The sequence below is a fragment of the Amborella trichopoda genome, chromosome 1, assembly GCF_054954075.1.
Source record: "Amborella trichopoda isolate Santa Cruz 75 chromosome 1, AtrichopodaSantaCruz75HAP2 v2.0, whole genome shotgun sequence".
NCBI classification, from domain to species: domain Eukaryota; kingdom Viridiplantae; phylum Streptophyta; class Magnoliopsida; order Amborellales; family Amborellaceae; genus Amborella; species Amborella trichopoda.
Window position 1 is genome coordinate 55,144,324 of NC_142336.1, and position 21,873 is coordinate 55,166,196.

Here is a 21,873-nt window from a genome sequence, read left to right on the forward strand (position 1 = left end):
TAGAACATAATGCATTAGATTAGAGAGAGGAAATTGGAAGAAGACAAAGACATTGGAGATAGAAAATAGAAGCGACACTTTTGTTGCAATGAGTCCAAGCAAATGCAGGGAAAGTTGGGAGATTCATATGTGTGGGTTTGATATTTTATTGGATATAGAATGATGGATAAAATGGCCAAAGTTACATGTGTTTTGCCCTTTTGTGCACTTTTCCCATGCTTTCAATGGTGGTCTTATTTTTCTCCATGATGGAACAGACACCCATCCCATGTCTCCTTTCATCCTGGAGAACTTAGGGAATAAGGACCACCTTATGGGCCTAAATTCTTGAATTAAGTCACTTATATGCAATGTTTTTTTTTTGGGATAAGTAAAAATAAATAAATTAAGGTTGAGCATTTCCCTAAAGCTTTAAAAGCCCACTAAATCCCAATTCAAACATCAATAAAAGCTAGAATTCTATCTTTTCATTGTATCCTTGTCTATATAAAAGAAGCCTTATTCCCTTAATTGGGTCTTCAGGAATTTGGTATTCTCGATAGCCCTTTTCATCTCTCATGTTTCTAAATCTGTTCATCTATTTATTTTAATTTGACACAAGATATGGGGGAGTGTACTATTTATTTATCATCTTGTATAAAACCCAATCTAGGAAAAACTTTAGGATCTGAAATTTTGGGGTATGTAACCTATTCAACTAGTTTCAATTGAAAAAAATTCCAAATTACACTTTCTATGGGCTTGAAAAAAAATCAATGTCTCATGATTTAACAGTGGCTGTCCCATTTTTCCTTTTGTAATATGTTCATTACTTTTGCTTGGTTAGATGTATCATTTCTTAAAATCCATCCAAATCAGCCTAGTAGCTGATCCAAATGCCAATCCTCCATTGATGGATCTGGTTTGGGACAAAAACCTAGTCTTTTTGGTGATTTTTCCCTCTTTGACTTAAATAGCCAGGCACCGAAGCATAAAATGACTCAATCAGCAAAGCCATATCCCTTCAAATTATCACCAAGAGAGCCTTGGGTGAAAAACAAGGAACAAGATACATTTTTCACATCCTATCTTATCCAATTCCAAACTTCGGGCCAAAAATGAGCAAAGCCCTTAGGAATATTGTAAATCTGAAGGTTCTTCTTTATTCCCCAAAATGCAACATATTTCCTTTTTATTTTTAGTCTTTTTCTTAATTTATCTAGATTCCCAATTATTTAAAAAAATTTGCAGCTATGTCTTGAATTCTATCATGCACTCTAGAACCTGCTACTCCTAGTCCTTCTGCTTAATGATTCTCATTGGCACGGTCCAGGGAGCCCAACACCTATAGTCTTCGTCCCCATGGATGTAATCACATTGGTGACTCTCTGCGTGAATCTTAGTGGTCTTCTATTTTAGGGGATTTACCAAAATACACCTAGTTTTTCAACTCTATAACATTTACCCTAAGTCAAGATTATATGTATTTTGATGGGATTTTTGTAATTATAGTAAGATAAAATGTTAAATGGTTTATCTCTTTAGCACAGTTTGATAAATTTCCTCTACTTATTTCTTTTTTTTTTGTTTATTTTGTGTGATTAATATTTGTTGTAATCTACCCTCTTTCTTCATATTGACATCGACTCGTCTGCTTAGGGTTTTGCAGGACATTTCCTAAATTTATTATCCCCATTTATTTTTAAAATTTTTACTTTGTTTTTTATAAGAAAGCATTCTACAAAAAGAAATCAAATAATTTCACTAAAATAGTGGATTTGCCAATTCAAGGGGAATCAGCCATCAACCCTGGGTGACCAGCTTATTTCCTTTTGGCAACATTAGCTAGAGCAGGGGAACTTGCAGAAAGGCAAAACTGCAAACTACAAAAATCCACCCATGTGCATGGAATCATCCTAGGCATGGAATCATCATTCACGAATGTGAAGTTGCAACCTCCATGTGTGTCCCACTCCTCTAAGGCAAACCAAAGTTACTTTGTACTATTGCATCCTAAAACTTAGCAATATTGATGCAAGGCCCAACTTGTTGGTATTCTTAAAGTGTTTTTTAGCCCTAAAGAGGTACATTTTTATTATTTATTATTTTTTGTTCTTTTCTCAACTATTTTATTTTTATCTTGAGGAAAATATTCCTCCCTAGTCTTGTCACCAAACCAACCCCAAAAGTATGAAAGGAACGAAGGATTGGTGTAGTGAATTCTATGGACCACAAGAGAAGTCCATCAGTTGGTGGTTATTAGAGTATGGGCCATTGAGTTGCCTTCTTATGAAGCCTTTTCAATAGTAGAGGGTAGGGTCACTGGGTTTATACTCTTTCTCAGTTTAAAGCACTAGGCTGCATTTATTTGGGTAGTAAAGACCATACTAGCCAGTTGTACCTCCATCACTTTTTATGCTTGACTTCTTTCGTGTTTATAATAATATCCGTTAGCCCTCTTTATTTGTCGGCAGGGCATACATTCACATAAAGTCTTGCATCAACTCCCTCTACCCGGGGCGGGGGGAGAGAGAGAAACTGTTTTGTGTGTGTGAGAGAGAGAGAGACTGTTTTGTGTGTGTGTGTAGAGAGACTTTGTGAGAGAGTATATCATGTGTTAGTAAAATAGAAAGAGGGAGATTCTTGTGAGAGAGTATATCACGAAGCGGTCCTCGTAGAGTGAGAGACTTTTGTGGGGAGAGTGTGCCTTGTACTAGTGATTGAAGGGTCTTTTGTGGGAGAGTATAGTGATGAGAGAGAGAGTGTGTATTTTGGTCGAGTATCACATACTAATGGTTTACGGTATAGAGCATGGTACGAGCCTTAAAATTGTAAGTAAAATACAAAATGCTCAGCTTTGACAGAAATTATAAAAGAAGTTCGGACAACCTATCTTCTTTTTTTTTTCAAAATTATCCATCAGTTAATTTGAATTTTGAGTATTATTTTTTGCCGTTTTTTTGTTAGTAGGGTAATGCCCTTAATTTTTACGGCACTGCTCTACTAAAAAACGAAAAAAAATCAAAATTCGTGTTGACCAAAGCAATTTGAAAAAAAAATAAAGGCTGACCAACCTTTTTAATTATTTTTGTCTATAGGCAAACAAAGCATTTTATATTTTACCTAAAATTTTAGGGTATGCAGGTGAATAACTTCATATTTTACCTTTAAGGTCTCTAGGTGAATCACTCTTAAGATTAGCATGGATATGCATGCAGGTGGCAATGCTTAATTTCCACCATCCAAGAGAGTGATTCCCAAGTGTGTGTGAGAGAGTGTGCGTGTGAGAGAGATTCCCCTTGTGGCGTGTGCGTGTGTAAAAGGGGGGAGAGGGATATTCCCCCGTGTGTGTTTGAGAGAGAGAGATTTTCCCGGGTTGCGAGGGAAGCAACGGACAAACCCCACGCATCCGGCTTCTCCCACCCTGCAACACCACCCAGTATGCATGACATTGATTTTATCGCATGGTCCAGATTCCAAATTGCTTGATTGGTCACTCAGGTTGTTAAATCTTAACCATCCATTTTATTTCTCTAATTATAGGGTGCCGTTTACTTTACGTTTGTGGACTGCACGCCCTACAAAAAGTGCACTACTTACTTTTGGAGCTCAACTTGCCGTACTACGAAGACGACAACCTCTCCCATCTTTTCTCTTTGCTAATCTAAAAAGATTGAGCACCGACCAAGTACATGTCTATAGAGAGAGAGAGGAATGGGAATAATTCATTGGAAAGAGTGGGGGATTGATCGATTAGTAGTCAGTGGGGTGTCAATTGCTCGTTGGTAATTAACTAAGTTGAGAGGATCGAGATGAGGGGAAACTAATTACTTATTTATGGGAAAGTTTTCTATGTTTCTCTACGGCGTAAAAGATCTATTGTTTTAATGGAGGGTTTGGACTGCTTCAATTACAACGTCACGTTTTATTTATTTATTTATTTTTAAATTATTTTTATAAACTATTTTGATATTAAATTTTGGATATCTATTCTTTTATTAAACTCACACCAATGAAAAATATAAAAAAATATTTATAATAATATAAAATGATCAAATACCCTTAAAAAGTTTAAAAGGTATTTTAGTCATTATCTTTTATCGAAAATTATTGTTAATATTTTTTATAGGTTCGCCACAATGAGAAGATGGCACGTACCAAATTTCACATTCAGAAAACTTATTTTAAAAAAAATAAAAATAATATACTTTGAGACATCAAATCTAAAATTAAACAATGAGTGGCTCTTTTGGTAAAAAAAATGAACGGTTGGATGGTAAGTAGAGGATAGAACTTCTATGCCGTAGAGAGCATAGAAAGCTTTCCCATTACTAATTATGCAGAGAATGATGAATTAAATAATTAGTATGGAGAGATCAGGCATTTGAACTAATTACTGGTTGTTAGAGAGGGGGAGGGGATTAATAATTAATTGGTGGAGGTGAAAGATAAAATAGAGGAGGAAGAGCAAACCATGAAGAGGAATTAAATGCATCAAAGATAGAGAAACCCTGATGATATAACGCAATTTAAAGATCCACTGCTAAAACACGAGAAAATGCAGGCAAAATATTCAACCCCAAGAGAGAGAGAGAGAGAGAGAGAGAGCGAGGGTAGTTAAAGATAATAAGAACGTTTTCACATAGGACAGGGATTTCCAACCGGCTATCCTGCGGAGACGAGTAAAGGATAAAACAAAGACAACGTTGGACAAAGCAAGCACATATTATAACACTAAATAAAAGATATAAATGAAAAAATAAAAGGCCCAGAGGGGAGAGTTAGACACATTCAATCTATAATTATTAGCAATATTTTTTAACCTGGCCGGGCCCAAAAGAATTTGATAAATAAAAATCTCAAAAAATTGTTAAAAAATAAGGAAAAAGTCGGAATGGGCAATAGAACTCACTAGAAATCCATAAAAGTACAACAAAAGCATAAAAAGCCACCATGAAAAACTATATAAATGATCTACAAATGTATTTCTCAAAAATATAAAAAAATTGTTAAAAATCATTAAAAACAAGTAAAGTGAGTAATATAATTCATTAGAAGTCCATTACAGTCGCACAAATGAAAAAAAAAAATCACCATGAAAATCATATAAATGAACTAAAAATGTTTTTCTCAATCATTTAGTTACGCTTTTTTTATAAAAAAAGTAGGAGCTTTAAATCATTTCAAACAGGGCCGACTTGACCGTTGGAACTCACGTCCAAGGCTGAGTTACTAGGCTGATTTTTGAAAATTTATTAGAAGTCATTCAAGAATTGCATATAAGATTCGGGTGATTCTCGAGTCTAACTGGATTGGGAGACTCTCAATTCCCATCTGCAACACCCAAAATCTCCTAACTTCATTTCTTTTCTTTTTTTAATAAGTTTGATCCGGGGATTCGGAATTGTACCCTTGATGTTTCCGATTTCATAACCACTGAACACTGTTCCTACAGTGTTTTGTACTGCAGAGGGTACAAAACCCATTAGAAAATAATAAAATAGCAAAAAAATAGATAAAATAACACAGGGGAGAGAGAATCTAATCCACGTACTGTAAAATTCATGCTCGCTAATTAAGAAAAAGAAAAAGAAAATTTATCCATAGTATTGCCCGTATAAAAGTAAGACAACTCAACTTTAGAAATCCAGTTAAAAAGGTAGGTACCACGCTGAAAATCCCTCTGATCGATACCAAAAAATGGAATGTAAGTAATAAAAATATTGCATCTTAATACATGTATTTGGACTATCCACGAGTTTGAAAACTTATAGATTTGTTCAATCGTATTATTTTTAAAAACTCTTTCATAATTACAAATAAAAAAATAGATAGATTTTTAAACTATAAGGTTTTCGGCAAGAAAAATTCATTTTTCGACATGATATATAGAAGGCTACCTTACCTTTATTCACGCAAAAAAAAAAAAAAAAAAGTAAGAAAGCGAAAGAATACAGAGTCTACATACTGTACAAAACCATGATTAAATAAACTACTAATTTTATTACAATAAGTGAGAGCAAGACACTCTACAATCCCAGTCGTGGGTTGGTTAAGCAACCATAGGTACCAAAAACTGCAGTTAGGCTTAAGTTAGAGAGAGAGAAAGAGGGACATATAATCTAGAGAGAGAAAGTCGTAGGTGGTCTTAGCCGGCGGGTTTGTCGGCGTTAGCTTTGGAGGGGCTCAGAGGAACGGCTTTGGTCGATTCAACGAGTCGTTTAGCGAAGCTATCGAGGCGTTGGCCGTTAGTCTCCGTTAGAAGCCTCTTACCCCCTAACGGTAACGTCTCCACCGCTTTCTCCCTCAACATTCCCTCCCCTGCCGAGACCAGAGCGATAACGCCGTTAACTGACGCGTCAACCTCTTTTGACGCTGAGAAACCGTTCCCCTGCCAAAAGAAACCGTAACAAATGCCGTTACTTTAAATTTCACATTTTAAAATGACAGCGAAAATAGTAATTAGTAATTACCAAGGTGTAAACCCTGACTTCAATAAATTAGGATAAAAATAGGAAAAAATAAAAACAATCTTCAAATCCAGGGAAATGAAAGGGACATTCGAAAATGACAAGAGAGTGTTTTGGGCTTCAGAAATGACTATAATGCCCCCTGTAAGAGATTCAGCCCACCTTTTCGCACCTGCTTCCTCCTTTCAAAAGTATTGGAAGCATTTTGACTTGGGAGAATAATATTTATCTTTACTTTTATTTCTATTTTGCCAGACTGCACAAGCCTTTATTTTACCAAGCTCTGTCAAAGTAAATAAAAAAAAAAAAGAAGTAAATATTTCGATTTCTCATAAAATTCCCCATTTTCCAAATAGTGAACACCCCATTCTAACAAACTCTCTCAAGACATTTCTTGTCAACCTAAACTTCTTAGTTGTTTCTACTGAATTTTTTGATAAATATTAACCCAATTTGTACACGTTAACAAACTCTATGGATAGGTCGTCATCATCAAAGCATTTTCCCAACCATGCGTACCCAAATTGCACCAAAATGACAATCTCCCAAGGAAGGTAGATTTCAAAAAGATGGGGCTTCACCCGTGCGCCTTCCAAAGCCACTATTTCCCATAAATAAACCAGCTCCCGAAGCTTCTACCACCTAAAATTGAAGAGCACTGAGACTTCTAAGTCCTTTTTGTTTTTGAGCAAGTGTTTGTTTTTTGGAAGATACAATTTTGAAAACTGCATATTGTAGAACTTGCCGTATCTAATTTCTTGGAAAACATTGTTTTTTAAATTGCGTCTTCCAAAAAACAAACACGTCCCGAATTTTCTAAATAAACATGTAAGTGTCCCAAGCAGCCTAACCAGCCGAGAGAGGTCCACGTTTGTGGGCATTTTGAGCAAGACCAAGGGCAAACATCACTGCATTGAAAAACTGCAATAATGACACAAAACATGAAAAAATGGCACAAAACAAATAAGGCATTTTCCAAATAATTTTGGGCACCGAAAGGGACACAAACCGGGAGTTCACCTGAATCCTGACATAGTCCTGAGGGTTCCGGAAAAATGCGTTTCCAAGTATCTGGTCCACCGTATCCGACACGCCATCCAACACAATCTCCACCACCCCCTTCCCCCATTCGCCGGAAAACGACTTCCGGCAGCCAGTAAGTTTTCCCGGGGTCCGGAAACCCCCGTTCCCAAGCGAGAGCAAAACTAAATCCTCCACCCCGTTAACCTTGGGAAAATCCCTCTTGTTATGTAACACGTGCGTTACAACGGCCGCCGACGGGTTGTTCATAACGAGCCCACCGTCTATGGCCGTCACGCCCGTGCGACCATCCATCGAGGAGAGATGAACCGGCTTGAACCGGTTTGGTGTGGCACAAGTGGCTCGGCACACGCGCCATAACTCGAAGTCAAATCCTTTCGACTCGACTGCATCGGCTCGGGAGAAAACAAAGGGAGCCGCACTATTCAAATCATAGCAAGGGATAAGGAGCGGCTTGAGCGAGTCACGAAGAGTCATCGGTCGACCGGCTCGGCTGAGGAGGTTCCTGAGGAGCCCATCGAAGCGGCGGCTCGGCCAGCGCCGCCGGAAAAATCCACTTGGCCTGAAAATATTGCTGATTTTTTCCGCTATGATTTTAACGGCGTCTTCTGCAGCAAATAGCGGGCGGCCATTACCGTCGTCAGCCAATAACATGGAGGCGAAAACGCCACCGATACCGGTTCCGGCGATTACGTCGAAAAAATCTGCAATCCGAGCATCTGGATCTCCGGATTTTTCCTTGAGCTTTTTCTCGAAATAAACTAGGGCTTGGCCTGATATCAAGCCCTTGAGACCACCTCCATCAATGCTAAGAATCCTAATTTTTCTCTCTTCTGTGTTTTTTTCTTCTTTGTTGAGCCAGCCTGAGAGCCATTTCTTTTCAAGTTTTGTAAAGATTTCATAGGTGACTCTGCCCAATTCCTCTTCGCTCACCATCTCCATTTCAAAAACTCAGAACCCTAAGCCTAACAGTAAAAGAGAGAGAGAGGAGACATCTGGGTTTTATGGAGACGAATGAAAAGGCAAAAACAGGGGAAATATGGGTTCAATGCCTCAATGAGGAAGAATTACAAGAAAAAAAAGGGAGAAATATACGAATAATAGAGAAAAGGGAGATGAAGAAAAAGTATTGGAAATGTGTGTTTAATGGAGGAGAAATGACAAATGAGAGAGGCATAAAAATATGGGCTCAATGGAGAACTCAGAAGTGAAACCAGAGGAGAAATATGGGTTCGATGGATATGAGAAATGTGGATCTAATATAGAGAAAAAGGAAAGAGAAAATAGGAGAAATGTGGGTTTAGTACAGATAAAAATGAGAATGGTTTAATGGCTTCTTCTGTTTGGTGTATTAATAACAGCTAGCAGTCATTCAAGCCTGGTGCTCGCTCTTCACTCTGATCTGGTTAATCACGCCTTCTCCCTGAGAGCCATTAAAGGCCCTTTTTCTCTCTCTAATATTTTACATTGAAAGGGAAAAGGAAGTGAAGAGGAAATGCATCGTTTCCCCATGCATAGGCGAGCCACACATATCACCACCAACTGCAAGCAGCCCAGCGGTTTATATACCCGATTCCTCGCTCTCTCCTCCCCTCCCCTCCCCTCCCCTCCCCTCCCCTCGTTTTTTTAATCTTTTATTCTCTCTCACTACTCCATTTCTTATTACTTTCTCTCTTCCTCTTTTCTATCTTTTATTTCTTTTTCTCTCTTCCCTTTCTATATTTCCAGCTTTTACTTGGTTTTATTTTTCCATTATTTTTATGGGCCCACTGTCATCCTTAGCCCATATATATTATTTATTCTAGCTACCCACCATAAGGAGTTCGGGATCCATTTGTGAGCCCACAAATTAGAAGTACGACGTGTGATATATATAGCAAATACTGTCTCTCTCTCTCTCTATATCTTTATTGGTTCATTATAAAAAAGTATACTTAGAGTACAAGGTGAATTTAGTTTTCTTCTATTTATTATTCTTCATGTTATAAAATTGTATTATCCTTCTTTATAACAAATTAAAGCTTAAAGTGGACAAACTGCTTAAGGTAAATTTATTTTAGGGGATTGTTTATAAAGAAACAATACAGTGGTCATAATCATTCTTGTGAAATTGGATTGCTAGAGGTGAGTCCCAAAGTTTGATAAATTTTTTTTTTTTTTTTTTTAACTTTGTATCTATATAATAACCCTCTTACAACTACTATAGTGTGTAAAAGTAGTACTCAGTTTTTGTTATTAGTTTATTTGGTTTAGAGTGTGCTTAGTATAACTTGAAGAAAAATTCAGGCATATTATTGGCAACAAGGCCACAATCATATACCCATATTATTGGCAACAAGGCCACAATCACCCGTCATTAGATTTCAAGCCGTCTAATTTGTCATTTAATAGATAACAAACCATCTAATTTATCATTTAATAGCTAAATATGACTAAGAGTCTTATCGTGTACGATCCTTAATGCACCAAAACAAATAAGGCTTAAAGAATTTTATCTCCAACAATTTACAGGTTTGGGTTCAGTAAAGGGTAGGGTCCAACCGGACCAGGACCCGGACCCATACCCGAATAGTGTTCGGGTCCAGGTTTTGAACCTGGACCTGACCCGCGAGGTCCAAATGTTGGACCTATACCCGGACCTGTGTTGGGTATACCCAGCCGGTCTTAGTCGTGTCCGGGTCCATTGCCACCCCTAATTGGAAGCTTTTGATAACCAGGAATTATATTTATGCCTTTAATTGTGAAATTCCATATCCATAAAATGGTGCAGATCTAGTACACTTGCAAACACTTTATAATAGAAATCTAGATAATGTGCTACAAGATATGTTATTTTTATAATTTATAATTTATTTTTTTAGATTTACAATTATCAAAATCAAGATTATCAGTTGGAAAAAGCTACCAATAGCTTGGCACCTATAATGAATAGTAATATTGGTAGAATCTCAGCCATCAAATTTTTATCGGGTGGTTCAAAATATATATCATTATCTGAATTTTAATATTTTATGAAAAGTGGATCGAGATAAAATTTTAAGCGTCTGTACTAGAAAATAAGGCACACAAGAAAAAATATAAAACAAATATTTTTAAAAATATTAAATGACCAAAATATCCCTTAAAAATGACAGTGGGTGATTTTGTCATTTTAAAATTTTGAAAGTATTTTTTTTTATGTTTCGATCAGATATCAAGTACATAAACTCCAATTTTCATCTCGATCAGATATCTAAAAAAAAATTTTAAAGAGTGACATATATTTTGAATCACTCAATGAAAATCTAACTATTGTAATTTCACTTATATAATTATTCATTATAGGTATCACCTTTTGATAGCTTTATCCTTATTTGTTTGATGCTTTTTTTATCCAAAAACAATAACTTACTAGCGAGATTTATACTACTCTAAAAAATCACAGCCCCACAATAACTTTTTTTTTTTCTATTTATAGTTTCTTATGGTTTGTCGTGCTTTTCAATAACCAAACGAAAAAACTTTTATGACAAGTTCATTTTAAAAAAATATATATTAGGTTGAGACCTAGTTTGAAACGGAACGCTAGATGTCACGAGTTTGCTACACTCAACCATTAAAGCACCGAGGCTTGGGGGCTATTCAAGGGCAATATGCTGGGCCAAGGTTGGCCCAATCCAACCTGGCCCTGACTAGCCCAAAGGAGTTCAACACCCACCCTAATTTTGGGCTCAATCGATTTTTTTTTTTTCTTGTTCTCTAGATTCATAAAATGGAAAACAAAAATTAGCATGGCCTACCTGGGACAGGCCGTGGTCGATGACCTTAGTCCAACTTGACCACAACCCTAGGTCTATATTTCAAGCCCAGACCACCAGCCGCCAGGGGCGGTCCTGGAATAGGACAACTTTGCCTTGGACATAGGGTCTCCTAGACCGGGCTTAATAGTAACAGATAGAGAGAAAACAAAGAAAGAGAAAAGTATGGCATAAATAAAGTGTAAATTAGGCTGGCTTGACCCAAGCCAAACCTGTCCAAACCCATACCTAACCCGGACCAAACTTGTCTTAAACTTTTAGTTTTTCTGAACAAATCCAAAACGGTTTTTATGAAGACGTCAAACCAATTTCCAATCCAGAGACCAAATTAATAGCCGCGGCTCCTAGGGCAAGTTGTTGACATATGCCTAGAAAGGCCTAACAAAAGCTTTCATTTCTTCCTTTAAATGACATGCATGGTACTTCAAGAGATGCCAAATTTTTTTTAATGGCCAAAATAACAATTTTAACCCTACGCGTCACCTGCGCTGTGGACCGTGACACGTGCGCAACCCCGAGTGGCCCTACGTGTTGTGTGGGAGACGGACACGTGGATCTAGAGCAGCGACAAATACGGAATCGGTCAAATCACGGGGGCGATCCGTGTGGGGCCCACCATTGGGGGGCCCCTGTCCCCTCCTTCCCTGAATTGCCTTACTAAGCGGACGCTACTTTTGCCACCCGTCGTTTTAGAAATGCACCCGTTTCAGTGTAAATGTAAACACATAAAAAAATTACTACCACCCATATTTAAAGTATATTAACTAAAACATCATGAAGAATTAAACTTTAGATGAAGGAAAAAGTGTATACAAGGGGAACCAATCAAATTAAAACACCCCTAAAAAGTTTGCTAGGAGACAGCGTTTGGACTTCCAAAAATCTTCAAATGGACCATCTCTACCGGTGTTGTAAAATCGAACCGAAATGATTAACCAAATATAGGGTTAGGAGCGGCTAGAATCAAAACTAGGCTAATCGGACCATTAATAGAAATAATCAATCTGGTGGTTTTTTTTTTTAAAAAAAAAGGTAAAAAACCCAAAAAAAAAAAACTTAGAATAAGTGTATATTACCTTATTGCCTGCATTTATATTACAAAAAAAAAATTGAAACAACTTTTTACAAAAATTATTAATATATGAACACTATAGAGACATGCAAGACAATTTATAATTTGACATTAATTTAATTAATGAAATTACAAAGTCCAACTAATAATGGCTAATAGTAATGAGAGTGGTAATGAGGGTGAGGGTACTCTTATGTTTTTCCAAATGTATTTCCTTTGTTTATCTATTTCAACAAAAGTTTTGAAGTAATCACATTAACTGTTCATGATTACATTCATCAATTGAGCAACAAAGTAAACTGCTATATCAGAAGTCCTTACAACAAAATAAGAAAATGGTAAGAAAGAACTGAGCATTTTTTAATAATAAAAAAGTTTGAAATTGTGAATAACTCTGCCAACATAATTATAATCCCATTTCTATTACACAATTATAATCCCAATTCCATTATTACAACGATTACAATTACAATTACAATCTCATTTCCATTATTACAAATATAACTATATCATGCACTTAAAAAAAAAAAAAATTGAACAAAAAAAAAAATGAAGCAAAAGTAAGACTGACATTATCATGCACTTAATTTTTTGTGTGTTAGAAAAAATATATAACATTTAAAAAAAAGAATCACTTTTTTTGTCATATTCATCAAAAAACATATTTTTATCATACAAACATATTTTTTTTTGTATAATTTTAGTAAGCAAAATAGGAAAACACATCCCATATTCATCATAAAAAATAATTTTATTAACTTAATAATATTAAGTAAAATTACTTTTTTTTTGAAAAATTGGTTTCTCAGAAACCTCTAAAATCGAGCAACATTTCAAGCAAACAATCCTCAATGTTCGGAAAATCGAACAAATCAATACAAAAGCTTTGTAAAGACTTCCATCTGGGTATTTTTTTATTTAATTTAAAAAGTCACATAAAATTTTGACCTACGAAATTTTCATGACATCAAGCGAGAAATAAATTCATATAAAAAAATTTACTCAATTATAAATCAACATACCTATTTTATATGACAGATGAAACCTTGATGATCAAAATCTATAAATCAATTTGATAAAAAAGACCAGTAAATTGATCAAAAATATGTTTTTTGGATCCAACACATGTTCTTTGAGCAGCAAATTTTGAGGGCAAAATCAACCCCAAATATCTTGTTTTTTGAACAAATTTAAACATGGATATGGTAACCAAATCGATTTTGACCCTCAACTTTCATCAATAATCCTTACCTATTGTAGATGAAATTAACGAAATGGCGGATCGAATTAGGGTTCTTCAAGCAGCTCGAACATAGGTTATTCGAGCAAAGTTTTTGGCCAAAATCAACCCCCTATATCTTGTTTGTTGAACAAATTGAAACAGGGATATGGTAACCAATTCGATTATGATTCAAAACTTTAAAATTTCATCAATAATCGTTACCTATTGAAGAAGAAATTGATGAAATGACAGAAATTTCAAAATGTTAGAAAATTCACCCCTTCAATCCACAAGAACTTTTTTTTTATATGAATCTTTACGATGCTAAAGCGCCAAAAATGCCAAAAATGGCAAGTAAATCGAATAAAAAATGCAAGAAAAATTGATTAACAGATATTGCTGCAAATAACGGGCTCCATTTAAAAAGCACCCATTTGGTTTTGCCCGTTTTTTGCCGAAAAACGCCGTTTTAATAGAAAACCAGTCTGGTTGGATCTAAACCGGTCGGTTAGACATAAATATGGCCGGTTCAACCCCTAACCGGTCGGTTTTGGTCCGTACATTTCATGGGTTGATACCCTAGGTCATTAGAACCCCAAAACCGCCCCTAACCGGACTCAGAACCCTAGCAGTTTCGAGCTAACCGGCCGGTTCAGGTTCGAACCAGCCATTTTTTCTAACAATGATCTCGACCTCAAGATGTATGAACTTGAGAAAAAGTAACTTTTAAGTCTTGGAAATACTGCATCTTATAATGTATTTTCTGGACTATCAATTTTCAAGTGTTCGTAGCTCTATTCGATTTACATTAATTTTGTAGTTTTTAATTTTATAATCAGTTAGAAAAATGAATTTTGAGGGTGTCATCAAGATTTCCCGTATTGAAACTAACATTTTTCAATACGGCCACAACTTTATACAAACCACACCCTTAAATAAAAGCAAAAAGACTTCGTGCTCTTGGCAAAGTGTAATCATGTACTCCCATGTGTAAAATCACATGTGCGAGTTATTTAGGATATCAAATTTTAGGGATGTTACATTTTCAACATATAGACTAACCTAAATAAAAAAAGTTGGCAAATTGCCCTCTCTATGCTTTTGAAAAAAGAGTAAAAGTTTCAACATTGAATATAGACCATCCAATATTTAGAGGGTAAGACCAAAGTGTTAACAAACTCAAATTTCAATGTTTTTATTTTAAAAATAATTATCTAATGATTTTTAAGTAGTTAACAAAATTTAAGATTGAAAAAACCTCTATCGATCTAGGGAGTAAATCTACATTATGCTCTCACAAGAGCATGCAAATCAAATGGGAAATTAGTCATTGCAGTACTGCTGATCTGGATCGAGAAGCAATGGGAACCGACCCACTTCCTAGCCAAAAACAAGAATCAGTATGATATGGCTTAATCACTTAAGTTTGTACTGGCAATGAGCCAAGTGATTCAGGTGGCTATATCGATGTTCTCGCCCATTTTATTTATATAATTTTATTTTTTGAAAATTTAAAAATATTATTTAATTTTTCTAGACCGAAGAATTGGTCCGATCTAGCCCATATCGGCAAATCGTCACCGCTGCATTATTGTTTCTAATTGTGGTCATTTAAGGCGTGGGCCGTCAGGTACACCATGAGGTCATGGACATTTATTTTGACTGGCGTTATATCATATTTTCTTACTTTCACAATTCACATTGTCAAGTGAAAATTTTGAATTTCATTTCATTGCATATCGTACTATGTATCTTCCATTTTGGAAAATGCAAAGGAAATGTGGAGAGTGACATAAGAGAGAGGGAGGGAGGGAGGGAGAGAGAGATTGGGGCAATTAAGTGTAATGCTTTTGAAGTGGAATGCTTTTGAGGAAAAGAGCCCGGGTTTAATTGATTAACGTTTGATGATTTGTAACGGTATGTTTTAGGCTCAGCTCAATTCCTACAAAGAGTAAGGGCTCTTTTCCCACTGACTCACCCAAAAAAATTACGGGCTCTTTTCCCACTGACTCACCCAAAAAAAAAAACAATGCAATGCTTTTGAGTTTTGAGTAGGGACATAGAACGAGAATAATGGTTGTTAGAGAGAGGAAGAGGAACATTGTAATTTTAAGTGGCGATGGAGAAATTTCATGCTTTTAGGTAAGAGAGACAAAGTTCATGCTTTTGTCTAGTGGCTACATTGGATAATATGAAAAATACTTTTTAAAATTTTAAAAATATTTAGAAAATAAAAAAAAGTAAATTTGATAGTTTTCGGGTGATTTGGCCTATCAAGTTTGAGTATTGTGCAATACTCTGATAGAGTCACCCGAATCTCTAACAGAACTAAAAAATAGTCTCTTCATCAAACCAGTCCCTTGGTTCGGGCGAAGAACGTAGTCGAGTTACCACTGATTCCTGGTCCAGACCAAGAGAATGCATTATGTGATTTATAAGTATGGTGTGCACGCCAGACCAAGGAAATGGCGTGCGAAGTTTTGGGGCCAGGCCCCCTACCACGTTAGGGGCCATCATTTTACGGTTTAGAGATGATGTTGACCCTCTCGCTTGAAAATTTATTAATGTGCAAACTAATTGGGGTTCTAACTTCTAAGGTCTTGTTTTTAATGTTTTTCTTCATTTTCTACTCCGTAAGGGTTCCTAGGACTCTACACCACAAAGATGTTTTTAGGTTAATGGTTTGATGGGCCTGAAGCCCTATCAAATTGAGTAAAGCTCTATCGATGAGTAAAACTTTCAAATCGACCATCCCGGCTTGACTATTATGGTTGTGAAAAAAATTAGGATTTCAAATTTTAAAAATTATATATATTGTAAAACATTATTTAGACGGTTCATTTCGTGAAAAAAGAGTATTTATGAATCTGCAAGTTTTGCACTAATTTTTTAGCTTCAAATTTCAAGATTGGTATTGGGAATTGATTTTAGAATCGCCCAAAGTATTTTTCGAATGAGAAGTTGAGATGGGGCTTTACTTTGTTTTCATATAACCTAGGCGTTATAAAAACCCCATCCTTGTTTTCATGTATTCCCAGGGCTTTTTCTTCAAATAAGAGTAACTAAATGTCTCTATTCAAAAAGCCACGTGGGGGAAACCCATTTGTTACACTAACAAATCCAATTTATTGGCTATAATTTAACTTTGATTAGGAGATTGAGACTTTTTAAGTGGGAAAGCCCTTTTTATTGGTCTAGCGAAGAATCTCTTTCCCAGGAAAAAGTCCCACGATAAGACAAAAACATTCACATCTAGTGTAAGGAAGTCTAATGCCAAGCTAGGGATGGCAACGGGTCGGGTCCGGCTAGACTCATACGAAATAGTATTTGGGTCCAAATTTTGGACCTGTATTCGGACCCTTCGCATCCCAGGTCTGGTCAGATTCATTGTCACCTAATGACTATGAGTTTTTTTTTTTTACCCTCTTTTTCCATCATATACCGTATGATTATAAGTTTTTTTTTTTTACCAATAATTCTGTAAATGTTGTCAATATTGTGAAAATATGAACACATAGGACACGCTTAAAGACACATGATTGCCAACATATACCAGGGGTACGGGTCGGGTCCGGCTGCACCAAGACCCGAACCTAAATAGTATTCGGGTCCAAATTTTGGATCCATACCCGGATGGGAGGTCGGGTATACCCACCAGGTCCCGAGTCCAGTCGGGTCCATTGCCACCCCTATGCCAAGCCCGGACATGGTAGTTACAATGTCATCGCTATGTTACACAGAGCATGAATACATGCATTGCTATACTATATTTATATGAAAATAAAAATTATTATTTCAAATATTTTGAGGCATAGCACGTTCCTACACCATTTAAAGAACATGGGATGAGAGGGGTTTTCAAGTGAGATTATTACCTATATTGCAAGTGTTAAGAGAAAAAACATCTAACTTCATGAAGAAGTACCAAGATTTTAAGACAAGAGGTGTATAAATATCGGAAGGGTCCGTATTTAAAATTGGCCGAGGCATTTTCACGAAACTTAGTTATCTCGAATTGATCACCTACACAATCCACCTTAAAAAGAAGAAGTAGAAGGTAAAAAGAAAGAAAAAAAAAGACCTTACAAATTAGAGTGCCCCCACCACCCAATTCTACTTTACTTTCGCTTTCTTTAACCCATGTTTAAGGGAACATCATTTCGTTGGATGAAAAAAACTGAGCTCGAAGTCGTGTCATTAGGTAAGGCCTTCTTTTATTTGAGCTCAATGGAGCTTAGATGCCAAGAAAAGGGTTTTTTTTGCTTTCCAAGTTGCTTTGCTTTTCATCGTAATGTTTGTTTTTAATGTGGAAACTAGAGAGAGAAACAAGTATTCTAATGTTTGTTTTAATGTGGAAACATGAGAGAGAAACAGGGGAAACGGCCAAAGTACATGCTTCAGTGGATGAGCCATTAACTTAGGAAAATGTATAAGCTAAGCTTGTTTTATTATAGCTTCATTGATGGAGGTCATCATGAGAACTTCATCCACACGTGCCTCTCTATATCTCTCTTGAGTGTGTGTCTCACACGTGCAAATGTGCATGTTGTCATGCACTTGGCTCGCACGTGTGTGTGCGCGAGAACTAAGTGGTATGCATTTGTGCACACCATTACCTGCGTTTGCATGTGTGATTGAGTTACATAAGAAGTTAGGTATCGTACTATGATGTACCGATACTTTTAGACAATCTTATTTGTAGTATTTGTATGATTCAAAATTTTGCACACACTCTCTTTTCATCTCAATAATAATAATAATAAAAGTTCAATTTGAATCTTAGATACGTTCAAAATGAATCCCCTCAAAAAACGAATCTAGACCATTCATTTGATGAATTTCAAAATCTTAGCTTTTATAAACTCAAAATCTTTTTTTTTTTTTTTTTTCACATTGTTCATCTAATGATAATAAAGCCATCCAAAAAAATTGAAAATGAAAAAAATCTTTTTAAGGCCTAGATATAAGCATCTCTAAAATGAACGACCTATGTTTATTGGGCTAAAAAATACTTTCTAGGTTGTGTTTTTAATTTTTCTTTTTTGTGATCGTTCATTAGAATGAAAAGAATGTATATTTCAAAATTTAGAAAAAACAAATAGCTATAACATAGTTTTTGAAAGTTGTTGTATCATATTACTATACAACCGTCGCATGAAATCACTGCTTTTTTTATCCATATTTGACGCTCTCTCTCTACACATGCATATGCCGCTGAACATATGCATGTTACGCAGAAAGACACAGATAGATATGTTAGCTTTGGTTAAGGGCATAAGTGTCAGAACTCTCTACATCTGCACGCACCAGTGGTCATATATGCGTGTACAAAGGCACCGATAAGTATGCTAGCATTGGATAAACGATACAAATGTTAATAATACCAATCTCAAAATTAATTTTTGATATATGATACGTCCAAGCATCTATTAGTTGAAAGGGGAGGTGGGACTTTAAGTAATGTTTTTCCAAATTTTAAAGCGTCGTATCATTAATGTGTCAACCCTCACTAAAAACTATAAACAAGGATGTCCATGTCAGCTTATAATTTTGTATGTACTTGTGAATGTGCCCATCTTTCTCTCCCTTAGTTTCCAAAGTTGAGAGGATTATTTCATTTTATGTTTAACTTTCAATTTATGCTTGGACACTTGCTAGTGAGATTTATGATCTTTAACTATCAATTAAAGTTCCATGGTCAACGACTTTATAGACATCCTTTGCCGATTTTTAATCGTCGTCGTTGTCTTCATCATCATCAATCCTGTCCCAACAATTTGGGGTCGGCTCTTCCTTAATACCACCTCCTGACTAATTTGTTGGGGGAGAGATAGAGAATGGCGTCTCATCTTTAGAAAATAGTACAACTATTGGGATTCTTAAAGCCCATTGATTGTAGGGATGGCAACGGGTTAGGTCGGGACCTGAAAAATGATATGGGACCCAAATCCCGATTGGATCCAATTCAAAAATTAAAATATTTATGTGTTTAATTATATTTAAGTATATTTCGTATATTGTCACCCGAAAAATATTACCGGAACTTGGATTCGGACTTGAATAGCATTCGGATCCAAGATTTTGACCTTGATCTAACCCGTCGGGTCCAATGTTTTGACCCATACCCATACCCGGACCTGGAACGGGTCTACCCCTTGAGTCCTGAATCGGGTACAGGTCAATTGCCACCTTTAATTGATTGAAATTCATCTCCAACAGTGTGCAGGTAGCAAATGTCTAACGTGGTGCTATCACCTCATGTGTGAGAGATATTTCTTCCCAAAATCTGGTTTCAAGAACCCCCAACCTGTCTATTAAATGAATAAAAAATGGTGGGTTGAGAGAGAGAGAAAAAGGGGGGGCTACACAGTGGCATGAGCTTGACCCTCACCTAAAAAAGAGGTGTGAGTTTGCATGATACTCTGCAAATTCACAAGAAATGTGTTGGGCCATGTACAAAGTTAGGCTGGCCCATTTATACTAATCTTTTTTCTTCTTTATTTTCTGAACCAAACTTTGATACTGAAGGTCAAAAAAGGGGAGTAGTTTAAACTTCACAAGCAAGTGTGGTGATTCATTCTCAAAAGAAGCTTAAACATAGGTTGTTGATTTCTCGTACACTATTCTTTTGAATTCTTGGAGGAAAGATAAGAGCATTTAATGCGACACATCCATGAAAACGGATCGATTTTGAGGTACGAACTTACCTTACTGGTGTATGATGCTGAGTCCTTGTGGTGCACGAGTGACAAACTGGTATGTGCACTGTTGGATTTTTTTTAGAGAGAGAGAGACATATGGTGGAGAGACAGAGAGAGAGAGAGATGGGCATCACGTAAAAGCAAAGTTTTATCATGAGTCTCTGCGCAGTGTGCACCATGGGAACATCCATGGGCCTTGCGTAGGTGGGCCGTCCCGGCCCTGTTATTGAATTGGGTATGCCCGTAGCACAGGCCGATAGGGCCAGGATTTTGGGCCCTGGCCTGGCCCTCATGCCAAAGTTAGTGCCCTGAGCCCACACTGTTCCTGGCTGAACCAGGTAGCCCGGTCCATCGCCACCTTCTCATTGAAGAAATATGATGGATGTCCCGTGCTTCTTTTTTTTTTTCGTACGTTAATGGTGGGAATGGATGATGAGATATGTTTAGGGGTCGGCCCCCCAACCACTTAAGCCCCAATCCCATTCCCCCAACCACTTTATAGTTTGTTCAGTTTAAATGCTATAGAAAATCTTATGGAGGTAAACTAATTGAGATAAAGTTGACACTTACCCAGAAAAAACACAAGGGAAATTTATCAAATTACACCTTAAAGCTAAATTATTTAACATCTCACTATAAGTGTGATTTGATAAAATTCGAAACCCATAATATTGGAAATTAGATCAAAATATATAGATGTAATGTTAAATACTTCAATCCTGATGACTTGCTCAAAAAGTAAACGAAAATTGATCAAACCACATCAAAGTATGAACTATTTAACATTTACTCCATTTATCAAAACAAAATATATACAGTTCAACTCTTTATTATGTGTTTTATGATGGGATTTTTGAAATTAAATCAAAGAAGATGAAATGGTAAACCTCCCTCCCCCAAACACCTCACCCCACCCCATAAAAAAAGAAAGAAAGAAAAAAATCTTAATTCATGGTGAAGGTGAAAATGCATTTGTCCGAAATATATAATACATTTGAAAGAATTATCATCATCATCCAAGCATTATCCCAATTATTTGGGTTTAGCTACACTAATCATTTTGGCTACACGGATCTTGTTTCGTCGTTCTACTCAATCAAGGGCCATGGATATTTATATAAGAAAACTTGGATATTTATGGTATATTGTCTAGCTATGATAATGAAGTATTGTTTTGCGTTGGCATAATGTGATTTTCTAATTGCACTCAACTACTTTCTATTCGTCTAAATCTTTTCCAAAATCTCTCTCTTGGAAAAGGAGAAAGTTTAAAATCCCCACATGATCTCTCTCCTCACCATTCATTTGTAGAAATGAAAAACAATCCACGAAAACTAGAAAGAAGAAACAAACACAAAACAACCAACCACAACACAAGAATGAACGTGATTCGGCAACGTGCCTACATCCACGGGAGATGAGAACTTCTTTACTGGCAATGAAAAATACGGTTACAAAAGCTCTCTTCCTCACGCCTCTCTGATTACAAAGCAATCTACGTTTTTTCTTAACCCTTGATAAACCCCCAATCGCAAAAATATATATCAAATCTTAGATAAATGGTATAAATTATCGAAATACCCTTATACTG

General features: G+C 36.2%; 2 protein-coding genes across 17 annotated transcripts in view; one reads left to right on the top strand and one right to left on the bottom strand.

Annotated features, from left to right (window-relative positions):
* Positions 1-5,962: 5,962 nt before the first annotated feature.
* Positions 5,963-9,037, bottom strand: PLP9 (PATATIN-like protein 9). 3 transcript variants are annotated; one of them, XM_020671446.2, is made up of 3 exons: positions 7,470-9,037; positions 7,301-7,370; positions 5,963-6,370 (listed from the first exon to the last, which is right to left on the bottom strand). In XM_020671446.2, the coding sequence occupies exons 1-3, from the start codon at positions 8,430-8,432 to the stop codon at positions 6,339-6,341; spliced, it is 1,065 nt and encodes a 354-aa protein (XP_020527105.1). In that variant the 5' UTR covers positions 8,433-9,037; the 3' UTR covers positions 5,963-6,338. The 3 variants fall into 3 exon arrangements, with proteins under 3 accessions (XP_020527105.1, XP_088701747.1, XP_006851080.1); XM_088845621.1 differs by having other exon boundaries at positions 5,963-7,091; XM_006851017.4 differs by lacking the exon at positions 7,301-7,370.
* A 10,864-nt stretch (positions 9,038-19,901) lies between these two features.
* CYL1 (alpha-N-acetylglucosaminidase family / NAGLU family) overlaps positions 19,902-21,873 on the top strand; it is a 41,150-nt gene continuing 39,178 nt past the window's right edge. For 4 of the 14 annotated variants that reach the window (XM_088845658.1, XM_088845676.1, XM_088845690.1 and 1 more), the window contains exon 1: positions 19,902-20,276. The gene's annotated coding sequence lies outside the window, so the exon portion shown is untranslated. Of the gene's footprint in view, positions 20,338-21,873 lie in introns of all 14 variants that reach the window. The other 10 variants (XR_016039805.1, XR_016039926.1, XM_020671199.2 and 7 more) reach the window with 5 other exon arrangements.